This window comes from Rasamsonia byssochlamydoides (genome assembly GCF_041956645.1).
Source record: "Rasamsonia byssochlamydoides strain NRRL 3658 unplaced genomic scaffold VTN77scaffold_68, whole genome shotgun sequence".
Classification (NCBI taxonomy): domain Eukaryota; kingdom Fungi; phylum Ascomycota; class Eurotiomycetes; order Eurotiales; family Trichocomaceae; genus Rasamsonia; species Rasamsonia byssochlamydoides.
The window spans coordinates 25,121-50,585 of record NW_027192451.1 but is presented as its reverse complement, the minus strand read 5'-3'; the positions used below and the strand labels follow the sequence as shown (position 1 = coordinate 50,585).

Genomic DNA, 25,465 nt, shown 5'->3' with positions numbered 1-25,465 from the left:
GGATACAGTAGACGTGGACATCTCCAGGTTATGACTAAGCAACGATAAGATCCGCAGCTTGTTTCCCAATCAATCGAGGCGGGCAGTTCCCCAGCTGAGCTCCGGCGTAGTTCCCTGTGCCTTTAACCGTAAACGCGGTCGTTCACGGACCTTGGAGAATCGGTACTGACAAGAACTATCGAATATCCTCAATGGACGACAGCGCTGGTCCTCGCAAGAGAAGGAAGCTTTCCTCGTCCAAGGCAGCGCCATATGTCCTCCGTCAGCTTCTCGATAACGTACCGTTGGACAGCGAAGGAAGTGGCTCAGACGTTCACATTACTTGTGTAGAATACTGGAGTGAGTCCTTTAGCTAGCTTTGCACCAGGGGTCTCCCAGCTGATTCGGATATATTTCATATAGATGAGCATCTATATATAGGCACATCGGCGGCAGAGATTCTACATTTCGTCTCCCTTCCTTCCGATCCTTCTGATGAGTCGAACGAGTCTACCTTTATTTTAGCCGCAAGACTGCCAATTACGCAACATTCCTCGACGACAAACAATCGCCATGGTGTTCAACAGATTGTATTGCTTCCCGCCGCGGGCAAAGCATGCATCCTGTGCAATGGCGTGGTCACCTTTTACACCCTGCCTGAGCTGAGCCCTGCTTTTGGAAATACGAAGGTCGGGAATTGTCGGTGGATTGGTGGCCTCGATCTGAACCGAGATGCGAACGAGCCTTCCTCCGAAGACCCGGTTATCATGATTGCCATCCAGAGCAGAATCATGTTGGTGCGCATCGGAGAAGAGGCACGACGAATCAGGAACATCGACTTTCCGGGGTGTCTAATTGCGTCGCGGCGAGACACGATCGCATGCGTAGCTGATGAGCATTCATATTCGCTCCTTGATGTTGAACATCAGCAGATGATACCTCTCTTTCCCATATCGTCATCGAATGAGGTCTTTGAGCCAGGCCATGTGGAGGATAATCCCAATAAATTAGGGTCTTCTCTCAAAAGATCCTCTTCTGCGTCATACGGGAATCCGGATGCAACCAAGGAAACTGGCCATGGGCGGAGTACGAGCTTCAATGCATTTGTTGGGGGTTTGGGAGCGCGACAACAAAGTCCTCAGCCAGGCGCAACAGATCGATCCGGTTCCCGTACACCGGACCCTTTCACAGCGACAGGGTCGCCAAGGCGATCAACGTCGCAGGATCGACGCGATGCAAACAAGTCGAAGGATTTGCCAGCGCCTCCGCCACCAGAAGCTGCAGCGGACAAGCAAAAACCGCTACCTCCAGCTCCCAAACTAACCCTGTCACGACTCAAACCTCATATAGTGTCTCCGACCCCGTCTGAATTTTTGTTGGTTACTGGCACAGCAGAAACCGAGCCTGGAGTAGGTATGTTCGTCAACACGGACGGCGATGTAGTCCGTGGGACAATGGAATTTCAGAGATATCCGGAGGCCATTGCCATTGATGGGGAGGACGCGGTTGATCAGACTCGACCAAACAGCAACCCGCAAGAAGGCTATGTTCTCGCGATTGTCAATGTGGATGATGAGAACGGCCATTCTCGCAAGTGTCTGGAAATACAGCGTTGGGACGTTGATCCCGGGGAAGTGGAGCGACAAAAGGATTGGGTGGAAATACCGGTGTCGAAAGACACGCGAACAAACCATGTAGGGATTCGTCACACTACTGGTCCGAGCCAGCTCAACTTTTACGAACTGGGAGAGCTGCTGAGGATGGTCCGGCTAAAAATACCCAAGACCGGCATTTCTACTCCCCTAGCCCTAGAGGAAAGTGATCCCCGGACTGAAGCAAGTATTGAGCGACTGCGGAAAGAGAAGGAATTATTTGAGTCGCAGGAGTTGAACGAAAGAAACAAGGAAGAGGCGACCTTTGCTCATGGCCTGGGAAACATCCGCAGCAGTCTAATTATGTGGTCTGGAGATCGAATATGGCGCGTGCTGAAAAACCCACTGCCATTGCAACTCGACGAGGCCCTACAGAGTGCCCAAACGTGGGAGGGCGGCCGTTATAAATCTGTTGACAGGGAGTTTATCGTAAGCCTAGTGCAATCCATCAAGGATACTGAACCGAGAACCGAAGCCGAGTTTCTTGGGCTGGGATACATTAGGCAGAAGGCAGGTCTGATTCTTTTCGCGGATCTGCTATCCATGAATCCTGAAGATCAGACGGAGGCCGCGATTCGATCCACGGAGGAGGTTTTGGTGGAAAGCAATCTCGATCCTCGCGTGATTCTGTCGCTTATCCCTTTTCTGAGAGATGAGGCTCTCCAAGGACCGCAAGGGATCTGGGTTCACGGCGGCTTGGCTCAGGTAGCGGAGGTTTATCTAGACCAACTCGCAGAATCCAAGAGGGTATCACAAGTTCCTGATGACGCTGTTCTGAATATGGTGAAGCGTTACCTGTTTGCATGGCAGCGGAAGAGAGGATATGGCAGCATCACGGACGAGACATTCGTGTTTGACAGCGTCGATGCTGCTCTCCTGCATCTGCTTCTGGAGCAGGACGCGAAGGGGTTCCGCGAATCGCGTCCATCGCCAACGGTTCGCGCGGAGCTGAATCGGCTGGCCGACAACTGGAAGGGCAACTTTGATCGGGCGGTGACACTTCTTGAGCAGTACAACCGACTCTTTGTGCTGAGTCGACTCTACCAGAGCCGGAAAATGGCCGGAAATGTGCTGAAGACGTGGCGACGAATCGCAGAGGGGGGGAAAGACGATGACCCTGAAATCACGGCCTCTGGTGTGGAGGTGCAAATGCGGAAGTACCTGGTCAAAATTAGGGATGCGCAGCTGGTCGAGGAGTATGGATCGTGGTTGGCGGCACGAAATCCAAATCTGGGCATCCAGGTTTTCTCGGACGACAGTAGTCGAGTGAAGCTGGAGACACATGAGGTTGTTCGCATACTCAAAGAGCGTGCGCCAAATGCTGTCCAGGACTACCTCGAACATCTGGTGTTTTCTAAAAACGTAAGTGTGCGGTCATTCATTTTTAGAAACAGAAAACAGACGACTGACGATTCTCTCCTTTCAGCTCAGCCAATACGCCGACGATCTAATCGCATACTACCTCGACACGGTACTGTCTGTCCTTCAGTCGTCTCCAGCAGCTCGGGAATCACTTGCGGAATCCTATTCGACTTACCGGGCTCTGCGTCCGCCCAAACCCACGTACCTTAACTTCATCAGTGAGAACGCACCCCCAGAGCCATGGTGGCAGTCTCGCCTGCGGCTGCTGCAACTGCTTGGAGGGGGTCCCAGCACTCAGTTCACATCCACTCCAGGCCCACGGAATTTGACCTACTCCGTTCCCGTAGTCCTGTCCCGCATCGAGCCCTTCCAGAACGAATTGGTTTCCGAGTGTATCATCCTCGACGGCCGCCAGGGGCGGCACCGTGAAGCGTTGCGTCTGCTGACGCATGGCCTCGGAGACTACGATTCCGCCATCCGATACTGCCTCTTCGGCGGGCCGTCCGGCACGCAGACTGCTGCAGCAGCAGCCTCGCTGCCATCAACTACCGACCCGGCCAGGGACTCCGAGCGGGCGTCGCTGTTCAAACACCTGCTCTCAGAGTTCCTCCAGATCGAGGACTATTCAGAGCGCATCGAGCGCACAAGCGACCTTCTCGCGCGGTTCGCGCCGTGGTTTGACGTGCACGAAGTCCTCGCCCTGGTCCCAGACGACTGGAGCGTCGAGATCCTGAGCGGCTTCCTCGTGCACGTCTTCCGGGACCTGGTCTCGCAGGCCCGCGAGGCGCGGATCCAGCGCGCTCTCAGCGCGAGCCTCAATCTGCGCGTGGGGGTGGAATATTTAGACAACGTGGAGAAGATGGGCGGGTGGATCGAGGATGGCGAGGGGTTGCGGGGGCTGAAATCGGCGTCTGCGTCTGCGTCTGCGCGGGTGAGCAGTAGGCGGAAAGATGGCGATGGCGAGGATTTCGGAGAGATGGTGAATGCTGGGGAGTAACCGGACGTCAGTCCGTACATAACTAATCGATACCAGTTTATATTGTGTATATACCTTGTACATATACCATTGACCTGATGAAGAGAGACGTGCTTTGCGACCTGTCGACACGACCTGTACATACACAGAACAAGCAGAATGCACAATGCCCATATAATTTGGTACACGAGGCCATTAACGCCCTACTGACTATATATAATTTTTGTATATACATATCATGTATGTACCATGAAGCCATTTTCATAAAACGCTCAATCATCTCATCGACACAGAGACATCCATCAACCAACCAACCAACCACATTCATTATTTATCTTTATCTTTTTTAATCTTTCTCAGTCCAAATCCGGCACAGGCAACCCATTCACAATCTTCACTTTCCTCCCCAACTTGTCGAGCGCCACCTGCGAATTGTGGTTGCGCAACGCACTGGTCTCGGCCTCGGAGACGAGGACAAAGTCGTACGTCAGCAGCCAGGCGCCCTCGGCGATGCCGTATTTGGCGGCCAGGGAGGCGTCGACTTTGCCCAGGTCGACGACGAGCGTGTTTTTCACGCCGAAGACGGCGTCAGAGGTTTCGTAAGGGTCGTTGCGGAGGTAGAGGGCTCTATAAGTCATAAACATATCAGCATCAAATATTTCTTGGGATATAGATAGGATGCTGCCACATACGTAATCAAATGATCGTACCCCTCCTTCTCAAACATGAAATGGATATGCGACGGCCGGTACGGATGACGATTGAGTTTCTTCAGCAATTTCCCCACAGGCCCATCATGCGGGATCGGATAGGGCACGGGCTTGATAGCCTTAAACCAGAAATTGCCATCCTTGTCACTGCGCAGGATGCACCGGCCATCAGGGCCCTTTCGATCCGCGTGCTGCACGTCGTAGTGGCCGGACGAATCGGTCTCCCAGACGTCGATCTTGACATCCGGGATGGGGTTGCCGTTGGTGTCCTTGAGCGTGCACAGTACCAGCATCGGCTCGCCGTTGAGATCGTGAGACATCACCCCGCCGTGGGCTATCTCGGGGGCTTCGTGCGTGTGGAAGGGTCCCAGGACGGTGCCTTCGGTCGACCCCGGGGGTTTGGGGTGGTCGATGGAGTCGACCAGGAGGGAGAGACCGAGAATATCGGACAGGAGGATGAATTCCTTTCAAGGACGTCAGACAGCAGACAAAAAAAAGTATATGAGTGAATCCTACCTGCCGCACATCACTACAGATCTTCCCCACCTCCGTCAAGAATCGAATGCCGGCCATCCACTCGGCCGTGCTGAGGCGCGTCTCGCGCGCAAAGTCGTGCAGGTGGCTGACCAGCCGTTCGAGGACATATTTCATGCGGGCATCTTCGCAGAGCGAGTTGATGGCGATGACGTTCTCGGTGATGTTCTCGATGGTGAGGTCCTTGATGGGGGGGATTTTGACTTGGGAAGGGCCCATTTTGCTTATATCCAAAAAGAGAGTTTCAATATCAATATAATGTGGACTGGACTGGAGGCGCTTCGTCAGGATATGCGTGTATGTAATGACGCAGTTGAATGAAGCTGTGATCGAAAAACCAAGGACCAGATGTAAAGAAAGATACGACAGCCCTGTATATCAAACAAGGACCATTAATCCATCCCAGATAAGTAGGTATAAATTTTATCCTTATCTTTCTTTTCTGCAAAAGTCGAGCGAAATTCTGGTCTGGTCTGGTCCCGCAGCGGGGTGATTGATTTATAGTTCCCGGAAGGAGCAACTGTATCGAAGGGTCGGCAGGTAGCTAAGGCAATTGCGGAGCTCAGAAATACTTAGCCAGTTGCTAGCTAGTAAGGCACCTAATGTATGTATGTATGTACCGGGCAAGTTGATCAGACGTCTGTCTGATTTGCTTCTTTTTCCCTCTAATTATTATTAATATTAAATCTCGGGGAGGAAGCGGGGAGGATTTTTACTTCCATAGCGAGCAAGCTACTCCGTACGCATATCCGATCAATTGAATTGAATTGAATTTACCCCTCCTCCTCCACATACGGTAAACGCCGTGTGTATGTAATACCCATTATGTGATTTGTTGGCAAAAAATGTGGTAACTGGATAACCTTGTATCCGCAAAATCGGGTAACTATTGTGGGGAAACCAAACCAAACCCCATCCATCCATGACGGAAGGAAATGGGGTCCGTGTGGATTTTCTTCTTCTGCAATTTTCTTCCTTTGCAGGTTACTATGGATTGTATACAGCTTAATTAAATTAATTGGCTATCTTTGTCTTAATAAATGATATAGAAGGTCTGGGAGAAAGAGATGGGGTAGAGCACGTATAGACTTAGGTATACCCCGTTCTACTGTACTGCAATTCCGTAAATCCGTATCATAACTAGGCATTAAATTAAACGTACTCATACGTAGATTCGAAACAATTGACTTCTCCCAAGTAATGATATTATCATGACAGCTTAATTGACCATTTTTACCGGCTACCAGCCTGATAAATGCGACTCTTTCCCTTTCCCCACACTATTACTGTATTTCTGTATGATGACTGGCGATGATGACAAAGAATTGAGGAATGGATTCCGCTCTGCAGTCGGATAGTGAGCACGGGATCGATCCGCCCGGGTGAATGATATTCCAGAGGAGACTGGGCAGTGCAATACAATACATCCATGGATACCTACCTAAGTACTGTCCAATAATATACTATTACTGTCTTTTTTTTTTCATTACGAAGGCTATTTAATTTGGCATCACTTACATCAGTTTAGGTGGGTAGGTATTCTGTCCCTCCATGTCTGGCTATTCCATCACGTAGTTGGATGATGGATCCTTAGTTAGGTACCATACATACATCGATTGATTTCCTTCTTGGCTTGGTGGTGATAAAATTAATGACACGAACTGACAAGGAGAGGGAAAGAAGAGAAGAGAAAAAAAAAAGAAAGCCTAATGATTAGAGATTTGCACATGAAAAAGAAATTTCAGCATAATGGCAAAACTCTCACAATATTTAATTTAAATTCGTACAAAGTCAGTTCAGTTCATTTCTTGCCATGCCATGTCACAGTAAAACCAGGTTCCCAAACTTAAAGCGTCCAGAGGAAAAAGAGTAAAAATCACTCGCTGAAAGTCGCTCACACGCTAAACAGAACGGCAGAAAAATTCATGACAACAAGAGTCAAGTCAAGCGCAAGTAAACGAAACAGCCACCGGAAAACATCAAGAGCGGACAGAAGAATAAAAGAGAAGAGATGGAAGAAGTCTGACGAGGTCTGACTCTTGAAAGCATGTAGACGTGCAGGCCTGCAAGTCAGCTGTCAGCTTCCTCAGCGAGTTGCTTTTCGCTCGCTGTGCAGGTCGCCTTCGCGGTCTTTCTCTCGGTCTTTGGCCGCTGCGACTCGGGTATGGTGGTCAACGGTGTCCATGATGGCCTGCATGAGACGTGAATTGGCATCAGGGTCGTCATCGTCGTCCACGTTCCTGTCGCGATTGATACTGATTCGACGGTCATGGCTGCCCACCGCGCTGCCTTGGATTTCACTGGCCGCACGTCGGGGCGGAGGTTCGTGAGGTCCCTGTTGAGGCCCAGACGGGACGGGAGCGCTCGAGGTCGAGTCGGCGCGTCCTCCATTGGAATTGTTGTTGCTTGCTGGCACGCCCGCCTCACGCTCTCCGTCCGGAAGACTGGTTGAAGGAGCAGTAGCCGATGGGTGAGGTCCATCCTGCGGGGCACGGTCATCCGTCTGCGCGCGACTCTTAGGCGGGTGCTCGCGAAGTTCTTCCTCCTTGACGTCCTTCCACGAACACTTGGCATGTTTCTTGGTGCAGCCCATACACGCCGTGAGGTTCTTCAGACAGTCCATGTGGAGTCGACGGCATCGGTCGCAGGGCGGTAGGATTCGCTCTCCACGCTGAAGCTCCTCCATGCGAGCCACCATTTCCATCTTGTAGGGACCGCCATCATCTCGCTCGTAGTGGTTGGCCGATTTCGGCTGGGGCAGAAGAGAGGACGGGGTGTTGGGGATCGCCACGGTTCCAGCAGCGCCTCCATACACACCACCAGCATAGTCCGCTGCACCATCCGCACCCCGAGGACGGGGACGGCTCGACTGCCGGGAATACTGTGCTGGCGTGGACTCACCCTCCGGGGGATAACCACGGGCTTGCCGGTCTGCCGTCGTGAAGAACTTCTTCATCAATTCCGCCCGTGTGGTTGGTGATGCGCCCTTGATGGAGGTGCCATTGATGATGGTGATATTATCCGTATTGGGGTGGGAAAACATGAACTGGGAAGAGAGTGTGTTGTGATGGTCGTCACTGCCATCCCCAGCTGCAGACCGGTTGTTGTTGGCATTGACGGCAACAAAGCCAGATGGCGGAGATTGCGGGTTAGAGTAGCCATTTCCATTGGCACCGCCTGCCTCGGAGGGGCCATTGTCATGCCAGGACGGACTCTGTGAGTTCTTTTGCCGGCGCTCGCTCTCTCGACGGCTGATGATAGCTGTCCGACGATTCTTGAGACGGTAGGTGAGTTGTCTTGCTCGTGCGGCCGCTGTGAAGAAGCAAATCCAGATTGGTCAGCAGTTGTCTCTCAATCAACCCTTTGTTTCTACTCACCTGAATCAGCCATCTGGATGATCTGCTGAAGGTTCTTCTCCAGAATTTCCAGTGCTCCCAGCTCCTTCTCTTCATCCTCATCGATGGGCTGCGGCGGGATCAATTTCTGCGGCATTCCGGACGCGATCAACACATAGTCCTCCTCGGAGATCTCAACCCGGCTCTGCTTGGTGTAGAACTGGCAGACGCGCACGCCATTGCGCGTCTTTTCCAGATTGAACTGCTCGGGTTTGTTTTTGGCGAACTCGATGACGTCCAACCAGGTCACGGTGGTACCCTCTTTGCTGTGCGACTTGAGCACGCGCGGCGGCCCATCGAAGAGGCGCTCAAAGCGTTTCATCAGGATGGGCCCTAACGGGCATGCGCCCAGGTTGCCGGCGATACTTTCGTGTCGTTGCAAGACGCCATCGTACTCGCCGATCAGGCGCAAGATGTTGGGCAAGTTATCTTCCGTAGATACAAGAGGCAGGTTGTCGGGATACTGACGCGCCAGGTAGTTGATCTGTAAATGATTCGACTGAGTCTTGGGGACTTTGGCGGCATTGGCCTGGAAGTCTCCGGAGGGAGACCGCGGGCGCTTGTGGGGAGCTGCCTCCGCTGTCGCTGTTCTCGACTCCATGATAAGAGTCAACCACTCAGAGAAAATTCAAAAGGAAACAAAGATTGAAGACAAATCAGGTTATGGATGCGCCAAAAATCTCGCGTGAAGACGGTGGGTGCACAACGGCAGACTGGTCGAGCGGTGGGAGCGTGGGATGACGGAGCCGGAGCGGAGCATGGGATCAGAAGAGCGACCGCAGTATTACGAAGGGTGAAAAGCCCCACGAGCACCACTAACGAGGCACGAGGGGTGCCGGCGCAGGGGGACGGCAGCACGAGGCAACGATGGCAGATAGAAGTTGAGAGTGATGAGGGAGGAGAGGAGAGGAAGAGACACTGGCGGGTGTTTGAAGAGAGGGGGTGGGCGATGGCGTGGGAGGAGTCGGAGAAAGGTGGAGAGGCGCGGACAGAAGACCTCCAGGATCAGTGCCTGGCCCTAGGGACAAGACGCGACAAGGCAAGGCAGAGAGGGGGATTCGCTGGGCAACAGGGGAGGAGACGGAGATGGGATGGAGTCGGGGCCATACAACACGGGCCAAGAGCTCTACTGAACTACCGAAGAGTGCTAGACTTGGGTGATAAGAAGAATAATTGCGACCTCACCAAGCCTAGGTTACCAGAAGTTACCAGGCCGACCTGCATCGTCGGGCAACGCCCAACGACGCAGAGGAGGAAGAGGAGCTTAGGAGGGGGGGCGGCGGGCGGGTCGGAAAGAGCAAGGGAAGGGGACCCAATCTAAGCGTTGCGCGCCAGGCCCGAACAAAAAAGCTGGGCAGGATGTTTCAACGTCTATCGAGGAGATTAATTACCTAGAGGCAGCATACCCCATTTCCATACTCATCCCTTTGCTTACGATTTGGCAGCCTCCTGTATAAACCAGGCCATGCTTGATCCATTGAGACGACGCGAAGAAGATGACTATGACAAAGATGACTGCGACAGAGAGAAGGAGGTGTGACACGAGGCTGCTGGTATGCCTGTGGGAGCGGAGTCTCTCTTCCCGCCAGGCCATTCCGCTGGTCACGGGGGCTGGCCGGAGACCGGGATCAATCGTGGCTTCTGATTGGTGGAGTGGTGGAATTACGCTTCCCCGAGGTGGTATGAGTATTTACAATACAGTACCGGAAGTGAGAAGAAGAACAAGGCAGAACTCGTCAGTTACTCCACGGCTGGGAGCGGAGCGAGTGTCTGACAAGGTACGGAGTATCTGGGATTCTATTCTCAGTTCTTTGTCATCATATAAGGCCGAACCTCCCTTATTGGCATGCGTTTGAACCTGCCATGCAGCGTCGGAACTATCGGCCAGCACACTGGACAGCAAATGATCTCGGTTGGAACCTGGAAGAAACCGCTGCCCCTTCAAAGCAAGTGCGGGTCGATTTTGATAATGCCTGAGGTTGCGAATAATGCCCCAAATTGCTGTCCAGAACCGGTAGCGGCCCTTCCAGAGCATAAGCGGTGAACTCAAGTAATGATAATGGAAAAAATCCTGGGGAGTCGGGACCTCGGTTGTGCATAAATTACATCCACCTTAGGCCATCACTCGCAAGCACCTGCATGCGTTGGCCACGCTGTTAGCCCGCCGAGAGTGATGTGAACGGCGCTGAAGTTCTCATACTGGCTCTCGCGGGTCGGAGGCGCGACCCGCGACATGGCAAGTTCACACCAAGCCGCAGGCCCCGGACGTCAGCGGCTCCTTCTAGCTGCCTGGTGCACGGCCAGGTCGACTCCCGATCCCCGGGCTCCATCCAGGCCGTCCATTGCCTGGTTGAGTGACCAAGTTGTCGCGTCTTGCGCGTGCACCCTGCAGTCAACGTTGGCGCGCCAGACCTTGAGACCTTTCCGTGCTTGAGGATTAATAACCGTTACAGCCTACTGAGCAGCTCGTTTGCGCAAGAATGGCGGGAGCAACCTAGTCCGTCCTTTCCTGGGATATTTTAAGTGTCTTCTTGCTGTTGTCAACTCTTGCGTTGTCTGCTAAAACGGGTGCGGGCCAGACCTTGAAGTCATTTGTAAGTTGTAATGTGTTTGTTACCGTCCCGTACAGACCAAAACACCGATACCGGCTCTCTGCCCAATTTGGAGGTCGTTTGCTGCGCCGCCCAGGATGCAACACCTGCCAGAAGTGCCAGACACGGCGTGTGCATGCCACTGCCCCCTCCCTCGACCGGACTCCATACCCCTCTTGTCTCCTGCCTCATTCGTGCTCTCTCCCTCCCCCCTTCTTCCGATCCGAGCGTGCCTGCCTGGTTGACTCGCGGTCAAGGACCCTCCTCCCACTCCACACAAACGCCTTCTCCTCCTACTGGCACTGGGACTTGACCCCTCTGAAAATCCCTCAGTCATCGAGCCACTCTTTTCCCCTCCCTCCCCTTTCTGGTGTCGACACCGGCTCAGACCGGACCGCTTCTTCCTCAAACCTGCCATCATCGGTCGAGTCGGGATCTTGCTTACAGACCTGTTGACTTCCCCTCATCGAAAAGTCCATCATCCTCTGCTCAGTCGATTCAACTCACCCTAACCAGCCAAGCCAACCATGTCCGAGCGAGGCTCGTTCCGGGGTGCGCGAGGCGGCCGCGGCGGAGGCGGTGATGCGTCGCACCGAGGAGGCGGCCGTGGCACACACCAGAGAGGTGGCGGTGCTGCGGGTGGCGGTGCGCAGCAACAACAGCAGGAGAAGCCTAAAAAGGAAAACATCCTCGACCTGACCAAATATATGGACAAGGAGGTCAATGTCAAGTTCAATGGAGGCAGAGAAGGTGGGTTATTTAGCTCTATCAACTTCCATCATTATGATCTTGTCATCAGTCCACCATACACCATGTCATTATCTCTATACCATCTGTTCTCTAATTTTGACATTTTATATTCTCGTGAAACTAATCATATGTCTGTTTTATCATCTACAGTCAGGGGTGTCCTCAAAGGATATGATCAGCTGATGAATCTTGTCCTGGACGACGTCAAGGAAATCATGCGTGGTGAGTATTTCTCTCTCTCTTATTTCTGATAGCGTCGTCTCTCTAACCGCAATGTTGCATGCAGATGATGCCGGCAACGAAACCACCCGTTCACTCGGCCTGGTCGTTGCCCGTGGCACGCTCCTCGTGCTCATCTCACCCGTTGATGGCAGCGAAGAGATTGCCAATCCTTTCGTCCAGCAGGAAGAGTAAAAAAGAAAATGAATTTCACCTCTTCCATGCCCTAACCAAAATTTAAATGTGTGATGTTTGTGTGAATGAATGAGGGGGCAAGAAAGGTAACTGTTACCCTTGTAGTCCTGCTGAGAGACACATCTCGTTCCCTCATAAGCTGGGGACCATCCGGAGTTTCCATGACCGGGGCCAAGGTCAGCGACATTACCTAACTGAGCAACTTGGCCCTTCCTCAAAAGAAGAAAAAAAGAAAAAAAAAAGTTATTAAGACAAAAAAAAACAATTGATGAATTAGATAGATACCCAGGGTCTCTTCATTGAGATATAAAAGAAAAATGAAGAAGAATTCTACAACACACGCAGTAAATATATACATACGGTAATGAACACTTCTCTCGCGCCGGTCAGGAGTCCTACCTGCCACGTGATGACCGCTACAAGGACGAGGATCAAACTTAAACTAACAAAATGGACATTTATAACTAGCTAGTTGCCTATAAAATCCGAACTGTCGTAGGTACAAGATATACTGTCGCATCTTTTTTTTTTGTCGTTCCAGAACAAAATACATCTGACAAATGGGGGAAGCCTTCCCCCACATCTCGTGGATTCTATGTATCCTTTCTCTCTGTCTCCTCCCCCAGCTGTCTCACATAGAATCGGTGCTGGATAATTCTCCAAACATGAATGTGTGATTCGCCTGCGCAGTAAGTGTCAAGCGCCCCAACTCGGTTTTCCAAACATGCACCGTACCAGTCGTTCACGATCTCCCAGTATATCGTTCGATTGCCGCGCATATATCGTAAAAGGAAAGCCCGTATTTCGCAACCTGATGCAAAGGTTGCGTCAAATAGTTTGTAAATGAGCATTTTTAATGCATTCGCCGCGTAGGCTTCATCAAAGCCTGGAACGAAGACTCGAGAGCTTTCTTGAGCTCTTTGTAACTGACAATAAAGCAACTCTGCTCATCCCGGCTGATCAAGGTGATCTTCTCCTCGGTCCCGGCATCCAGCTTATTCAGGCAGGTCAAGACGTGTCCCAGATCCACCACCGGGTTGTTCTGCGCGTCCACCTGATGGAAGACGTAGTCCCGGAAGAGCTTGAGGAAGTACCGCTCGCCGTTCTCGGACCATTGCCGGTCATGTTCATATTCTGGTCGCTCGTTGATAAAGTTCAGTTTCGTCAGCAATCGCACCAGACGGCCGTTCTCGAGCTCACGACTGAGATCGGAAGTGAGCTGGTCGTCCAGATGAAGGGAGGAATCAAAGGTGGAGATGAGTTGCGAGGAGATGCCACTAATGAAGATATCAATGGTGCGCTCTTGGTCCTTTTGCATTCCATTGAGAAGCCAGAAGACAGAGTTTTTAAGCTGTGGGCTATAAGCGCGTTGGAAATGTTCCATGGCCTTGGTGGGGTTGTTCATCACGTTGGGTGAGTTGGCACCCAACGTGAGGATCAGCTGTCCGAAATTGACCAGGTCCTGGTGCTGGAGATCGGTCACGGATCGTTGCGTATCATGCTGCACCACGTCCATGATTGCACAGGCATTCAGGCGAATCCGATTTTTGCCGGTCAGGATGATCTTACTCGGGTCAATGATTCTGGCGGCGAGGCCATTGCTGTGGATCGTCTTCAAGGCGGAGGCGATTTGGGTCATATAGCTCCATAGCACCTGCTCTGGAACATGAGCATTATGACGATTCTGGTATCGATTCCCGGCGCCAAGGTGCTGCTCTGCAAGCGTCTTCGATAAAGGATGATAGTCCATAACAAATATCAAGGAGCTGTCTTGGAAGACCCGTGTCGTGAACGCGTCATGTACCGTCACCATGCTGGCATTACAGATTCGCTTCCAAGCTTGGACGGAACGGATGGCTTTCTCGTTGGTGAGACGAAACCCTGAAGAGCAAGTCAGAAGTGATTTCGAAGCGTAGTGACATTGAGAGAAAGAGAGACGTACCTTCCAGCCTGCGAAGCACATAATAATTTCCATCTTTGCTAGATTGCGCTTTGTAGACCCAGCTTGGGTATCCAAAGATGGTGGCGTTCTTCTGATGGGTCAGATCCAACGGTACAAGGGAATGAAAGTGGTCCACATGGGCGGGTAATGAAGAGTCTCAAACGACAACGGTCAGCTCAGGGCCTTCAGGTGGGGAGCAAAAGCAATAGCTCTAACGTACTTGGTAAGGTCTGCAAGGTGGCGGCTGCTTTCTTTTGCAGCTCTTCTCTGAAATCATTGGGCAAGAAAAGATCGTGAACGTTGCGCTGATAACCCATAATGTTTTGGCTATGCGGGCCGATAGGGGCGTAGAGATGATACTGAGCCTACAAAGTCTGTCAGATAAGATATCCCTTTCCAGATGAAGATAGGGGTATCCTCACAGGCTGCTGGTAAGCTGTCTGGCCGGGAAAGAAGGCCGCTCCGCCCAAAGTAGCAGCAGCAGCAGCATCGTGTGAATACGGGTTTGCCTGGACGGGGTGGGACGCCACACCAGCAGTACCGCCAGCCAAAGGAGTTGGGGTCGCCACGAAGGGATCGTAGGAGGCTGCTGGGTTGAGTACGCCATTACCGTTGCCCTGTAAAGAGACCTGAGATCCCATCAAATCAGCATCGGAACGGGTTGCACGACGAGCAGACATAGAAAGAGTAGGTCTCGGGACAGGTGATATTCTAGGTGTCCGGAGAGGGGCATCGAGAGCTGGAGAGGGGGAACCAGGGGAGAATGCGAAGGGAAGAGATGTAGATCGAATGATGCGCGGTTCGAACGGATTGGCAAGCGCATTGAGGCTGCCAGGCGACTCCCCAGACGTAGCCATATCCGCACAGTTAAACGAGCAAATGCAATCTGCTTCAAGCTTGGAATTGAAGGCCATCCAGACCTGGGTGCATGTTGTCTGTGGAGAAACAAGGCAAGAAAAAGGGTATAGTTGGCAGTGACGCGGCTTGATTGTTCTCTGAGGAAGGAGCTGTCCTTACCATTTGGGAAGCATCAAACCCCTGGGGCACAAAATCCTGCACCTCCGCAACAGACCAGTCTGGTGTTGCCGTTTCTTGTCGCACGGAGGGAGTGCTCGTGTTGGAACCTGACCATCTCTGTCAGCGCGGAAAGAAGTTGCAGCTGGCACACCAGGCAAGATGGCGTACGTGAAGCCACACTTTTAGGGAGAAATGGCGCGGCGCTGGCAGCCTTAGGAGATATGGATGTCGTCTTCTTGGGCGTCGTGGAGCCGTTGGCGGCGAGGAGCGATGGGGTGAAGCTGGGGGAGTCGACATTCAACCGTTTTTTACTGCTGCTGTTGTTCAACTCCATATCAGCTACGTCCGAGCTGACTTTCTAAGCAGGGTCCCAACCTGTCGTTTTGATGCGCATTGCTGAATTTCTGGGGATCGTGATTGAAGGCGCAGCCTGGGTGGAAAGATCATCTCAGTCAGACATTCCCCGCACCGCAACAACCCTGAGGCAAGAAGTTCTCGCCGTACCTTTATCTTCATATCGGCATTTACCATAGATTGTCACGTTGCGACACAAGGTATCTTTCGCATTTTCTGTCCATTTCCCCGCGATCAGCCATTTCTATGCCCTTGTTACAGCTCTCAAGAGCACCCAGATACCAAACTCTCCGACCAGATATCCACAGAACAAGGGAAACCCACCTCGTCCCTTGAGTTTGAGCGATCCGGTGCTGCGACGAGACTCGTCCAGCCCGGGCTTCCCGGTGGAAGCCATGATAATATTGACAAATCAACAGCGCCACGGATCAGCGCCAAACGATCTCCATTGAATCGAAGGGAAAATCGGGGGGCGGAGGGTTTCTGGAGGAAACCACATTCCTCTCTCTCCCACGACGCGAGCGGATCGGGAGGCGATGCTATTCAAGGGTGGGCACGGCGCGACACGCTCGTACTCTCGCTCAGAGGGCAATATCCAACACGCAATTAATCCAAAAGGGCCCAAGGACGCCTCGAGTCCTCGAGACGTCAGGCGACGGCCGGATTCAGCACAGCACCACTGCTCTGGCGGGCGTGGCGTTGGAGAGCGAAGAAAGAGGCATCACAGCGGGTGGGGGACGGAGAGGTGGAGCTGACAAAGTGACATGCCACGGCTGGCACGGGACAGGTACATCCAGACATACGGCCATCCAGAGCTCAAATGCTGGCTATATCTCTAAATAAATATATACTCTACGCTATTTCCACTACTAAAGACGGCAATTTTAAAGCTTTCGAGGGAATATCCACCAAAGAGGACTGTATCATGCAAAGATGCTGTACAGGCATGGTTACACCGCCTTCATGCCTCTTATCCATACACTAGATGCAGGAATATCTAAATCGATAACAACAGACCTGCGGGGAAAAAGGCTAAACCAATAACTATGATCATATTTCTTTGTTGCATGCAGAATCCTGTATAAGTCGTTGCAATCGAGGTGGAACTCCATGGCTGTCCATCAGGCCAGCTGGGTGATGGCCATTGCGCACGGGCCAAGCATGAGCTCAGCCAAGTAATCTATTTCGAAGCTCTCGGCCATTCAACACGATCTCAACCGTCTCTGCACAAGACCATAGAGCTATCTCGCAACGCGTATTGTTCTCAGAGAGGTCTGCCTAGCTCTCCGGCTCGTTGTCTCCTGTCCATATCAGGATAGAGCACGACACTCTCTTCCGGAAAGCAGGACCTCGGTCTTCCATCCCGGGGTGACTCTTCTTCCGCACTTCGCCTATGGAGGACAATAGATAGGTTTTCTTCTTCGCCATGTCCTCTGCAGACGAAGTAGACATCGGGCAGCTCTCTGAGAGCGAGCAGGCCGCCCTCCAGACCTACACCACCGTCACGGGCCAGGAGCCTGCCGCCGCCATTCCTCTGCTGCGCCGTTCACAATGGAACGTTCAGGTGTGTTGTCCAACTGGTCTATAATTATGCTGCGTCAGTGCTGAGGTGATCTGTCTTATAGATCGCGATCTCCAAGTTCTACGACGGCGAAGGCCCCGACCCCGTCGAGGAAGCTCGTGCCGCGCTTAATTCCCCGCCACGGCCGACTCGCCGGACACAGAGCTTGCTGTATGATGATGACTCTCCTCCACGCTCATCTGCGTCGTCTGCTCGAGCTGCTGGTCTGGAGCCCGCTCCCCGCATCGTCACCCAGCCAGAAGGCCAACCACCCTCCCGGCCGCCGTTCCTGCTCGCCCTTCTCTTCACCCCGTTCAATCTCCTCTATCGACTACTCTACAGCTCTTTCCGCCTCTTCGGCACATTGTTCCCTTTTCTTCCACGATTGCTCAATGTGACAGCGAACCCTGCGCTACAGGGGCTGCAGCGGAATACGAGCGGACGCAGACCGCTGGGACCCAAGGATACGGCGGCGCGGTTTATCCGAGAGTTCGAGGAGGAGTTTGGCAGTCATTCCCTGCCTTTTCTCGAGAATGGATACAATATGGCACTTGAAAAGGCCCATCGAGACTTGAAGTTCTTGCTTGTGGTGCTCTTGTCCCCGGAGCACGATGACACCAGCGTGTGGGTTAGGGACACGTTGCTATCTCGGGAAGTGACGGAGTTCATCAACGATCCCAGGAATGAGCTTCTCCTTTGGGGAGGAAATGTCCAGGATTCGGAAGCGTATCAGGTGGCCAATTCGCTTCGTTGTACGAAATTTCCGTTTGCTTCGGTGATCGTCCACACTCCCAACGTCAGCTCTACCGCCATGTCCACCATCGCCAGAATCGCGGGCAACACGTCTCCATCCGAGTTTGTGTCGAAGCTACGAACAGCCATCAGCCAGAACAAGGAGCCTCTCGATCGAGTCCGCGCGCGACGGACGGAACAGCAGGCGTCTCGGACCCTCCGGGAGGAGCAGGACTCGGCCTACCAACGGTCTCTGGCGCAGGACCGGGAACGAGCCCGGCAACGACGAGAGGCCGAAGCGGCCCGTCAGCGAGCGGAGCAGGAGGAGGCAGCCCGCAAAGCCGCCGAGGAGAAATACGCGCGAGATCTGCAGCAGTGGAAAGAGTGGCGGGCGCAGTCGCTGCCCGCGGAACCGGGGCCGGAAGTCAAGGATGCGATCCGGATCAGCATCCGAATGCCCTCAGGAGAGCGAGTCATCCGCAGGTTCGCAGCAGATGCCGATCTGGAGGAGGTCTACGCGTTTGTGGAGTGCTACGATGTGTTGCAAACGCCTCGGGAGGGAGGTTCTACGGTGTCCGAACCGGAAGGATTTGATCATAAATATGGCTTCCGACTGGTTTCCCCGATGCCGAGGACGGTATATGAGGTGGAATCGGGCGGCTCTGTCCGGGAACGTATCGGACGGGGCGGTAACCTCTTGGTAGAGTTGATTGATGATGATGATGATGACGACGACGAAGAGGAGGAGGGGGATGCGCAGTCATAGCGAAGGAAAAAAAAAAGAAACGGTTTAGCAATGATTACTAATTACGTGTACTGTACTGTACTGGACTTCCCTAGGTTTTATGTACATTGTTATGGTTATGAAAGAAATCAATCTGATTAATTAGAGTAAACAGATTCATTATTGGCAAACTAGGTTATACTACCTAGGAGGTATCTATTCCTATCCAGAATCCAGAAGCTTATCTTGGCATAGCCCCTATCTAGGTATATTCCAATCGACCCTTCTTCCCCGTCCAACGTTCCTCATGTCTATTATTATCATCATTATCATCTTCCTGGATTTTCTTCTCTTCTCTCCATCCTGCTTCTTCCTCGAGTGAGTTCTGTTTGTGCAGTGCAGGGTGCGTGCCTTGCCTTGCCTTTGCCTGTAAGGAGTCACCTCACCCAGCGTCCCAGACCATATCATCATCGTCGTTGGCGACGCTGATACACTTGATGTCGAAGACATCAGAGTTCAGTTCAGCTCTGCGCCTAATAAGGCGCCTTGAGCTCGATTCCAGCTTGTCGCATGTTAATTAATTGAAGTTTTTTGGCCACTCGGTATGGTATTCATTCGTCATATCAGATTATATAATGACGGGGTTTTTTTTCCTGTGCCATACAATACATACACTGGGTATTATCAACTTTCTGATTCGATGAGATGAGAAGTTGAATTGTCTAGTCTAGTTCTGTCCTCTGTATGTATGTACAGTACATGCATTATGAGATTTCCCCTGCCCTCTCAAGTCACGCACGACGTGAATCCCCCCGCTTTGCGGGTGTGATATCGGTCAACAATGATATCCTGAAGTTCCTCGAGTTCGAGCGACGTTCGTCTGTGCTGCAAGAGGATCGGAGCCTTGTTTTTCTTTTTTCTTGTGTGAATTTCTAGCGCGGATTATATTGGGCGAGAGTGAGATAAGTATGCATATGTGCTGGCACATATATATCTCCTAGTTCTCGAACTCATCGTCAGGGGGAATGAACAGCGGTAGGTTAGGTAGCTTGATGCCTCTTCCAAGAGAAGAAGGGTTGAGCGGCCCCAGACGGGACTTGTGAGTGATGCGCCCTGTGGTGAGCTCTCTCATAGTAAATTTGAGGCAACTACTACTCCAATCCTGCAATTGCAGATTTATACCGCTGCGTGGAGACATTCAGATAACTTCCTTGTAGTAACCGCAATGACGGAGTAATATTCAGTCCAACAATAGAAGTATGGGATGGGACGGGGATTTGCTTAAGCAACTCCATCTGGTCCCATGTATGTAGTATAAAGTTAATAAAACCGATGCAACCAGGCAAGGCAACATTATGGCAAAGCCAATCTAGCCTCTGTGGGCTGAAAGTCGACTGTGTGTGTTGCAAACAATGTCAGATTGATGATGAAGTCAGAAACCGTATCTATGGGCGCTAGCATACATGATAGTTGGTGTGGGCAGGTGTTATGTGGGAATACTATGGAGGCATAATAGTTTGCTGCTGTGAAAAAAAAAAGCACAGCTTCCATACTGTATAAAGAGAAAACCAATATGTAAACTTTTAGTAAACAGGCAAGGCAATTAAAATACATAACTTTTGTTGTAATTGAATATAAAATCAAAGTTGTTACAGAAAAGTCAAATAGGTTTTATGATAGAAAAAACTGCTCTCTATTTGAACACTTGTGCTGTATACAAGACACTCGTCAAGCAGGAACATATATACAGATAAAAGAGAAACAAAAAAAAAAGAACGATATAAAAAAGCCCACATCCTCGGCATTCTCTTTCGAGAAGTGAAGGTGCTACGAAAACCCCGCTGCGCCTTTGGCGGGCATGGGTTTTACTATGGATCCCCGGCCTCGTCATATGAGGAGAATATTATTTCTTGTCGAGAAGGAAGGGGATCGAACTGGAGCCTGCAGCTGGCAGGCGGGACCATGCTCAAGCCTAGCTAGTCATAACGACTAGGCCACAGGCCCCAGATTTGTTGTAGGGTTCAATATGAGAGTGGGATATATGGCACGTGTTTGTTTGTTTGTCTGGGTGTTTGCTTGTGTCCTTGCCAGTTCAGGGCTCTATCTAATTGCAATTTTTGAGCAAGTCAAACTAGGAGTCTTTTAAAGGATCAACTAGAGAAGGCAATATTATTTTAGGCAAATCAGCAGATCCACCATTATCTAAATCAGTAGTAGTATTTAAGTCTGATTTAGAAACATGATTGTTTGGGCCTTTATCAGGGTCCATATGGTTAGTAAGGTAAAGGTAGGCACGATCAGCTGGCACAATGAGCAGTGGGGTAATAAGACTTAGACCATGGTATATCTAGTTAGATTGTTAGGGAAAATCATGTCTACTTATGTTGTTCCCTTAGGCCATTAAATAGAATTGAAATATGCAAACATGCACTTCATTATGTGCTACTCCCATTGTCTTTGTAGCTTTCCTTAATTTTTTTTTTTCATTTTTAGCTCAAAGCAATAATTATAATCCAAAATGGCTCTGGAAAAACCATTATAAGCTTTCATTGCTATTGCCAGAAAATTCTTGGAGGAAATTCCTTCTCCTAGCACAATGAATTTTGAATTGAGATAGGTGCCGGTGCTGTCTACTGTTGTGTAGCTTATCCGTGGATTATCCTCTTCCGTCTTGTCAAGCTTGACGCATAAGAAAGCTCTTTTCCCTCCTCATCGAATAACCTTGTTCTTTGTGGACTTGGGTTCAATCCGGTCACAAACGAAACCAATGGGTTCCATGAGACGATGAGTGTAATGCGGACCTTGTTTTCTCGGGGATCTTGCTGATCCAGACCTGACTCCAAGTTCAGTAAGTTGATGGGCACATGTTTTGGCAGTTCAGGGATAATTCTTCGATATATGATGAGATATGGAGCTCAAAATGAGCTCAAAAAAAGTTCTGTGATTTTGTCTTGTCGAATACCACATCCATTGTGTCCTGTCCATGCATGTATGCGAATGGATGGGCCGCTTTGGTGTGTATCTTCTGGTTCCAATGGCATAGGATTGGACACCAAACCCAATCAATCTTCTGGTCTCTGTTTTGGGGCTTCCATTCTAGCCAACCTTTCCTTGGGAGAGTTCCTTGGACGTTGTAGACATGCCGATGAAGTTTCTCCTGTACGGCGCCTGTCTCCGAAAAGCCTCCGTCGATGAGTCCGTTTATGCTCTGGGGCTTGTTACCAGGCCTTCCGTGATTAAGGAGAATGCTTTGAGAACCCCTAGAGCCTTTGTTGGATCTATAATAGATTCTGGCTTTTCTTTGGCGATGACAGAGTCATTTGCAAGATGAATATTGGATGAATTGATCAAGCCACAGGGATTCCATTGAACCGCGCCTTATGGATGCTCTTGGTGAGCCGCATTGCGACCTGGAATAAGGGTAATAGATGGTACCCTGTTATAGATCCAGATCGTCTGTCCTCAGGAATGCGAGTAGATGGGACACCGTTTCCAACAAAATCGTCAGTTAGACCAGATATGAGTACGCCCGGATTGCGAGGGTTTTCTGGAATTCGAAAATGGCCAACTCTGTTGGGAACGAGGGAGAACAACCAACCAATAGGCGAGTATGATGGCTGTGTGATGTTTTATATTCTCGACTTCGTCTCTCCTGATAGGAGTTGACACATCCATCACAGCTGGCACATAACCCGCAATCAGTGACACAAACACAATGAGGAGCTCCAGTTCAACTCCAAAACATGGCATTTGCGTAGCCCATATCTGATATCGGGAACAATCGAGCCTGCAGAGCGCGGACGATATCTTAAGAGATGGCTACTTCGGGGTCTGAGGATATCAGATTAAACGAAAAGGTGTGGATGACTTCATTGGCGAGTCAATGGTATGTATTCACGCGCCTTGCGAGCGAGTTAGTTCCAAGCACTTCCGGACTTCTCGAAGGCGTACCGTTGGATCAGCTTCTGACATCTCGAGATTTTCGAGGGCTATTAACAAACTCCTTCTGGGTGTACTCTCCTTTTTCATCGCATTTTTCATCGGCCTTGCGACCGCTGACTGCTCTTCGAAGTCATTCTCGCCATCTCTTGAGTGTTTTGAAATCGAAACAGACTAGAACTTTGCCGGGTCATCGACCCTGCCACGAAACGACCTGGCCATGGGATGAACTCAGCCAACAAGTGAAGATTGCCATTCAAAGGCGGCGCAGGCACTGATAGTGGTGAGGCCTTGGTATGTATACACAGTCAGAAATACTGTATCCTGCTGGGTATGTACATGTACGGTGTCGTTAAACCTTTCCCAACGCTCGTATATTGGACAGGAAAGCTGCTGTCGCTAATAGGAACTGCATGCCACTCTCGAGTGATCCATGAGTGTAATCCTTGCGCTTGCATAAAAATGATGCTGTTGCATCGTGGTTCTTGAGTTCCATTCAATGGCGCAATGTTGGAAGCGTTTGCGACTTTGAGTGCAGAATGCAGATCCTATATGTTCGCGGTTTGAAACTGTCAGCTGCCTATTCTTCCACAACCAGAGGAACGGGGCACTTACTGGGCTATCAGCGTCAAATATTCCACGACACTGAATCATGGCTGGTTCCTGATTCTGGCCCCGTTCTTTGAGGGGAGTGGATATTTCACTGATATCAGTATCATACTTCGGAGGAGTCTTGCTTATTACTGTCGGAATTTACCGTATGAAACGGCCTCCTCAACAGCCGTAGAAATGTCGATATCTCGGCGAAAGCTGCTGTCTTTCTCATGCAGGAGTGATTCCGATTTTGACCGTGTGCTCTTGAATGTCAGGAGTGGGTTCCTGAGTATCCAGTTGTCTTCTCCGTGTCCTCCCTCCTGCATTTTCTTTTGGCGTTTAAAGCGCAGGAGCTGGCCCTTGAAGAGCCATCGGATCTGACATATCGAAATTCGGGATCATTTCCAGAGGTATCAGCAGCAAGCAAATCCACGAGTCTTGAATAATCTGTAGCTTTCCAAGAGCACAGACCATAAGGCCAACTTGATATATGTATATGTGTAGGGTTTGGATTAGATCCGCTAGAACAAAACAAGCGTAATGAAAGATAAGAGTATATTAAACCATTGATCGAGTTCAGTTTTGGGTATATATAATCGAGATGAGAAGAAGCTGGGAACAAGAAAAGAGGAAGAAATTGGAAAGATGGACAGGAAAAGATAGCAAATTTATGCACCAGACTGAAAAGCATACTGTGAATACAGACAAAGAGCAGGTGGAGATTGCGTAACATCTTGCTGTGAATAAAGGGAACAAAGTGACTGATATCGACATTAATTCACTTGAATCCTGGAATTCAAGAATCCTGATTCACATCCTGGAGCAGTCAAGAGTCGAGGGCTACAACATCATAGGGAATGATGATCATCAACCTGTACAAAATACACCAATCTTCCAGCTTAGGTATATGGTTATGTATGTACTCCAAGGAACCGAACCCCGACTGTAGGCGAAGCTATTACCTAGGTACTGTACCTCTTGTCTGCCTGCAGCCTGAAGCCCACCCTGCCTGCCTAAACTCTAGGTATATCCATACATATCTACCATCGATAAAGTGTGGGGCCCCTGGCTAAGTGGGTAGTTCGACCTCGCCCGCTGGGGGTTGCCTGTTAAACACGTTATGATCGTGTAGCAAAATCCCCTGTCCGCCTTGAACCAAGGCGTTGCCTTGTGGGGGTTTTCGTACTGTGGGTTTTCCCTTGAAGAACCCAGGTGTGGGCGTTTTTATTTTATTTTATTTTATTTTATTTTATTTTATTTTATTTTATTTTATTTTTTGTTATAATGACATTATTCTTGCGTCTAGGAAGTAGATGATTTAAGAAAAAAAAAACCTACTTACAGTAGGTAGGCCAATAGTCTAGTAGAACAGGCAGATATTTTCTCATCAAAATTCAAACTAATCAAGCGAAGTGAGACCTGTAAGGTAGACTTGTGATAATTTAAGGAATTTCTCTGTCCATGATAATAATAGCTGTGACGAAAATTCGTCGGCAGTCCTAGTCCTTTCGTCCATGTGCAAGATTCTTGCATAATTGTATCGGGTTTACTGAGTGTAGGCATAATGGAAATGTGCTGCATTGTGCAACGGGACCCGCGGGATCCGGAGTTTGGAGATCGTGGGGATCTCCCATCGAGTTGTCCTACAAGGAGCCTGCAAAGGACATGACCTGAGATTTCAAGAATTGACGTCAATAAATTTGGAATTGAGATGCAAGATTCTGACTGCTAATGCATGACATCTGTATATTTTGAACAATAACGAGGCATCTACTCCGTACTTGTCAGTTAGTACGGACTACCTGTAATTAGTAATTAGGGTTCGGGAGCAGGAAACCCGGCCGGAACAGCAGACATCCGAGCCGTATTGAAAATGGCTGAAATGGACCGGCTTCGGATGGTCCAAGTTCCTGGCAGGTCTCAGCCAATCATGCCCCCCGCCGCCGTCCCGGAGATCTCCCTCTCCGCGAGCCGCATCAATTTCAGCCAATCACACGACAGACTAAAAGTAACCTCCAGATCAGCTTCTAGAACGGGTTTCCTCCTTATCAGATTGCCGTATTTACCATACACTGTACGGGAGTACTCCGTACTCGTAGTTCCGCCATGGAGCGGACCTTGCAGCTTCCGAACAAGATGCCAATAGGGAAGACGGAGCACTGAGTCGGATCGCTGTACCCTCCCGGACGAGCCGATTCTTTGGTCGGTACTCCATACAGCGTCGATCCTTTGTCGAACT

At 50.6% G+C, this 25,465-nt stretch overlaps 8 protein-coding genes across 8 annotated transcripts; 4 read left to right on the top strand and 4 right to left on the bottom strand.

Moving 5' to 3' along the window:
- Positions 1-191: 191 nt before the first annotated feature.
- VTN77DRAFT_8006 (uncharacterized protein) lies at positions 192-3,990 on the top strand (the record flags this gene model as incomplete). The annotated part of the gene is made up of 3 exons (XM_069424457.1): positions 192-339; positions 403-2,993; positions 3,058-3,990. The coding sequence occupies 3 exons, from the start codon at positions 192-194 to the stop codon at positions 3,988-3,990; spliced, it is 3,672 nt and encodes a 1,223-aa protein (XP_069274876.1).
- A 335-nt stretch (positions 3,991-4,325) lies between these two features.
- On the bottom strand, positions 4,326-5,432 carry VTN77DRAFT_8005 (uncharacterized protein; the record flags this gene model as incomplete). The annotated part of the gene is made up of 3 exons (XM_069424456.1): positions 4,326-4,596; positions 4,662-5,143; positions 5,196-5,432. The coding sequence occupies 3 exons, from the start codon at positions 5,430-5,432 to the stop codon at positions 4,326-4,328; spliced, it is 990 nt and encodes a 329-aa protein (XP_069274875.1).
- A 1,867-nt stretch (positions 5,433-7,299) lies between these two features.
- On the bottom strand, positions 7,300-9,209 carry VTN77DRAFT_8004 (uncharacterized protein; the record flags this gene model as incomplete). The annotated part of the gene is made up of 2 exons (XM_069424455.1): positions 7,300-8,525; positions 8,591-9,209. 2 exons carry the CDS (start codon positions 9,207-9,209, stop codon positions 7,300-7,302), a joined length of 1,845 nt encoding a protein of 614 aa, XP_069274874.1.
- Positions 9,210-10,841: 1,632 nt separating this feature from the next.
- VTN77DRAFT_8003 (uncharacterized protein) lies at positions 10,842-11,655 on the top strand (the record flags this gene model as incomplete). Its single annotated transcript, XM_069424454.1, has 2 exons — positions 10,842-11,005; positions 11,238-11,655. The coding sequence occupies 2 exons, from the start codon at positions 10,842-10,844 to the stop codon at positions 11,653-11,655; spliced, it is 582 nt and encodes a 193-aa protein (XP_069274873.1).
- A 71-nt stretch (positions 11,656-11,726) lies between these two features.
- Positions 11,727-12,363, top strand: VTN77DRAFT_8002 (uncharacterized protein; the record flags this gene model as incomplete). The annotated part of the gene is made up of 3 exons (XM_069424453.1): positions 11,727-11,949; positions 12,100-12,171; positions 12,236-12,363. The coding sequence occupies 3 exons, from the start codon at positions 11,727-11,729 to the stop codon at positions 12,361-12,363; spliced, it is 423 nt and encodes a 140-aa protein (XP_069274872.1).
- Positions 12,364-13,216: 853 nt separating this feature from the next.
- On the bottom strand, positions 13,217-16,073 carry VTN77DRAFT_8001 (uncharacterized protein; the record flags this gene model as incomplete). Its single annotated transcript, XM_069424452.1, has 9 exons — positions 13,217-14,244; positions 14,306-14,461; positions 14,526-14,670; positions 14,728-14,934; positions 15,323-15,429; positions 15,491-15,639; positions 15,698-15,752; positions 15,827-15,892; positions 16,001-16,073. 9 exons carry the CDS (start codon positions 16,071-16,073, stop codon positions 13,217-13,219), a joined length of 1,986 nt encoding a protein of 661 aa, XP_069274871.1.
- A 1,029-nt stretch (positions 16,074-17,102) lies between these two features.
- VTN77DRAFT_8000 (uncharacterized protein) lies at positions 17,103-18,735 on the top strand (the record flags this gene model as incomplete). Its single annotated transcript, XM_069424451.1, has 2 exons — positions 17,103-17,240; positions 17,302-18,735. 2 exons carry the CDS (start codon positions 17,103-17,105, stop codon positions 18,733-18,735), a joined length of 1,572 nt encoding a protein of 523 aa, XP_069274870.1.
- A 6,411-nt stretch (positions 18,736-25,146) lies between these two features.
- VTN77DRAFT_7999 (uncharacterized protein) lies at positions 25,147-25,441 on the bottom strand (the record flags this gene model as incomplete). The annotated part of the gene is made up of 2 exons (XM_069424447.1): positions 25,147-25,228; positions 25,293-25,441. 2 exons carry the CDS (start codon positions 25,439-25,441, stop codon positions 25,147-25,149), a joined length of 231 nt encoding a protein of 76 aa, XP_069274869.1.
- Between the last annotated feature and the right edge of the window lie 24 nt (positions 25,442-25,465).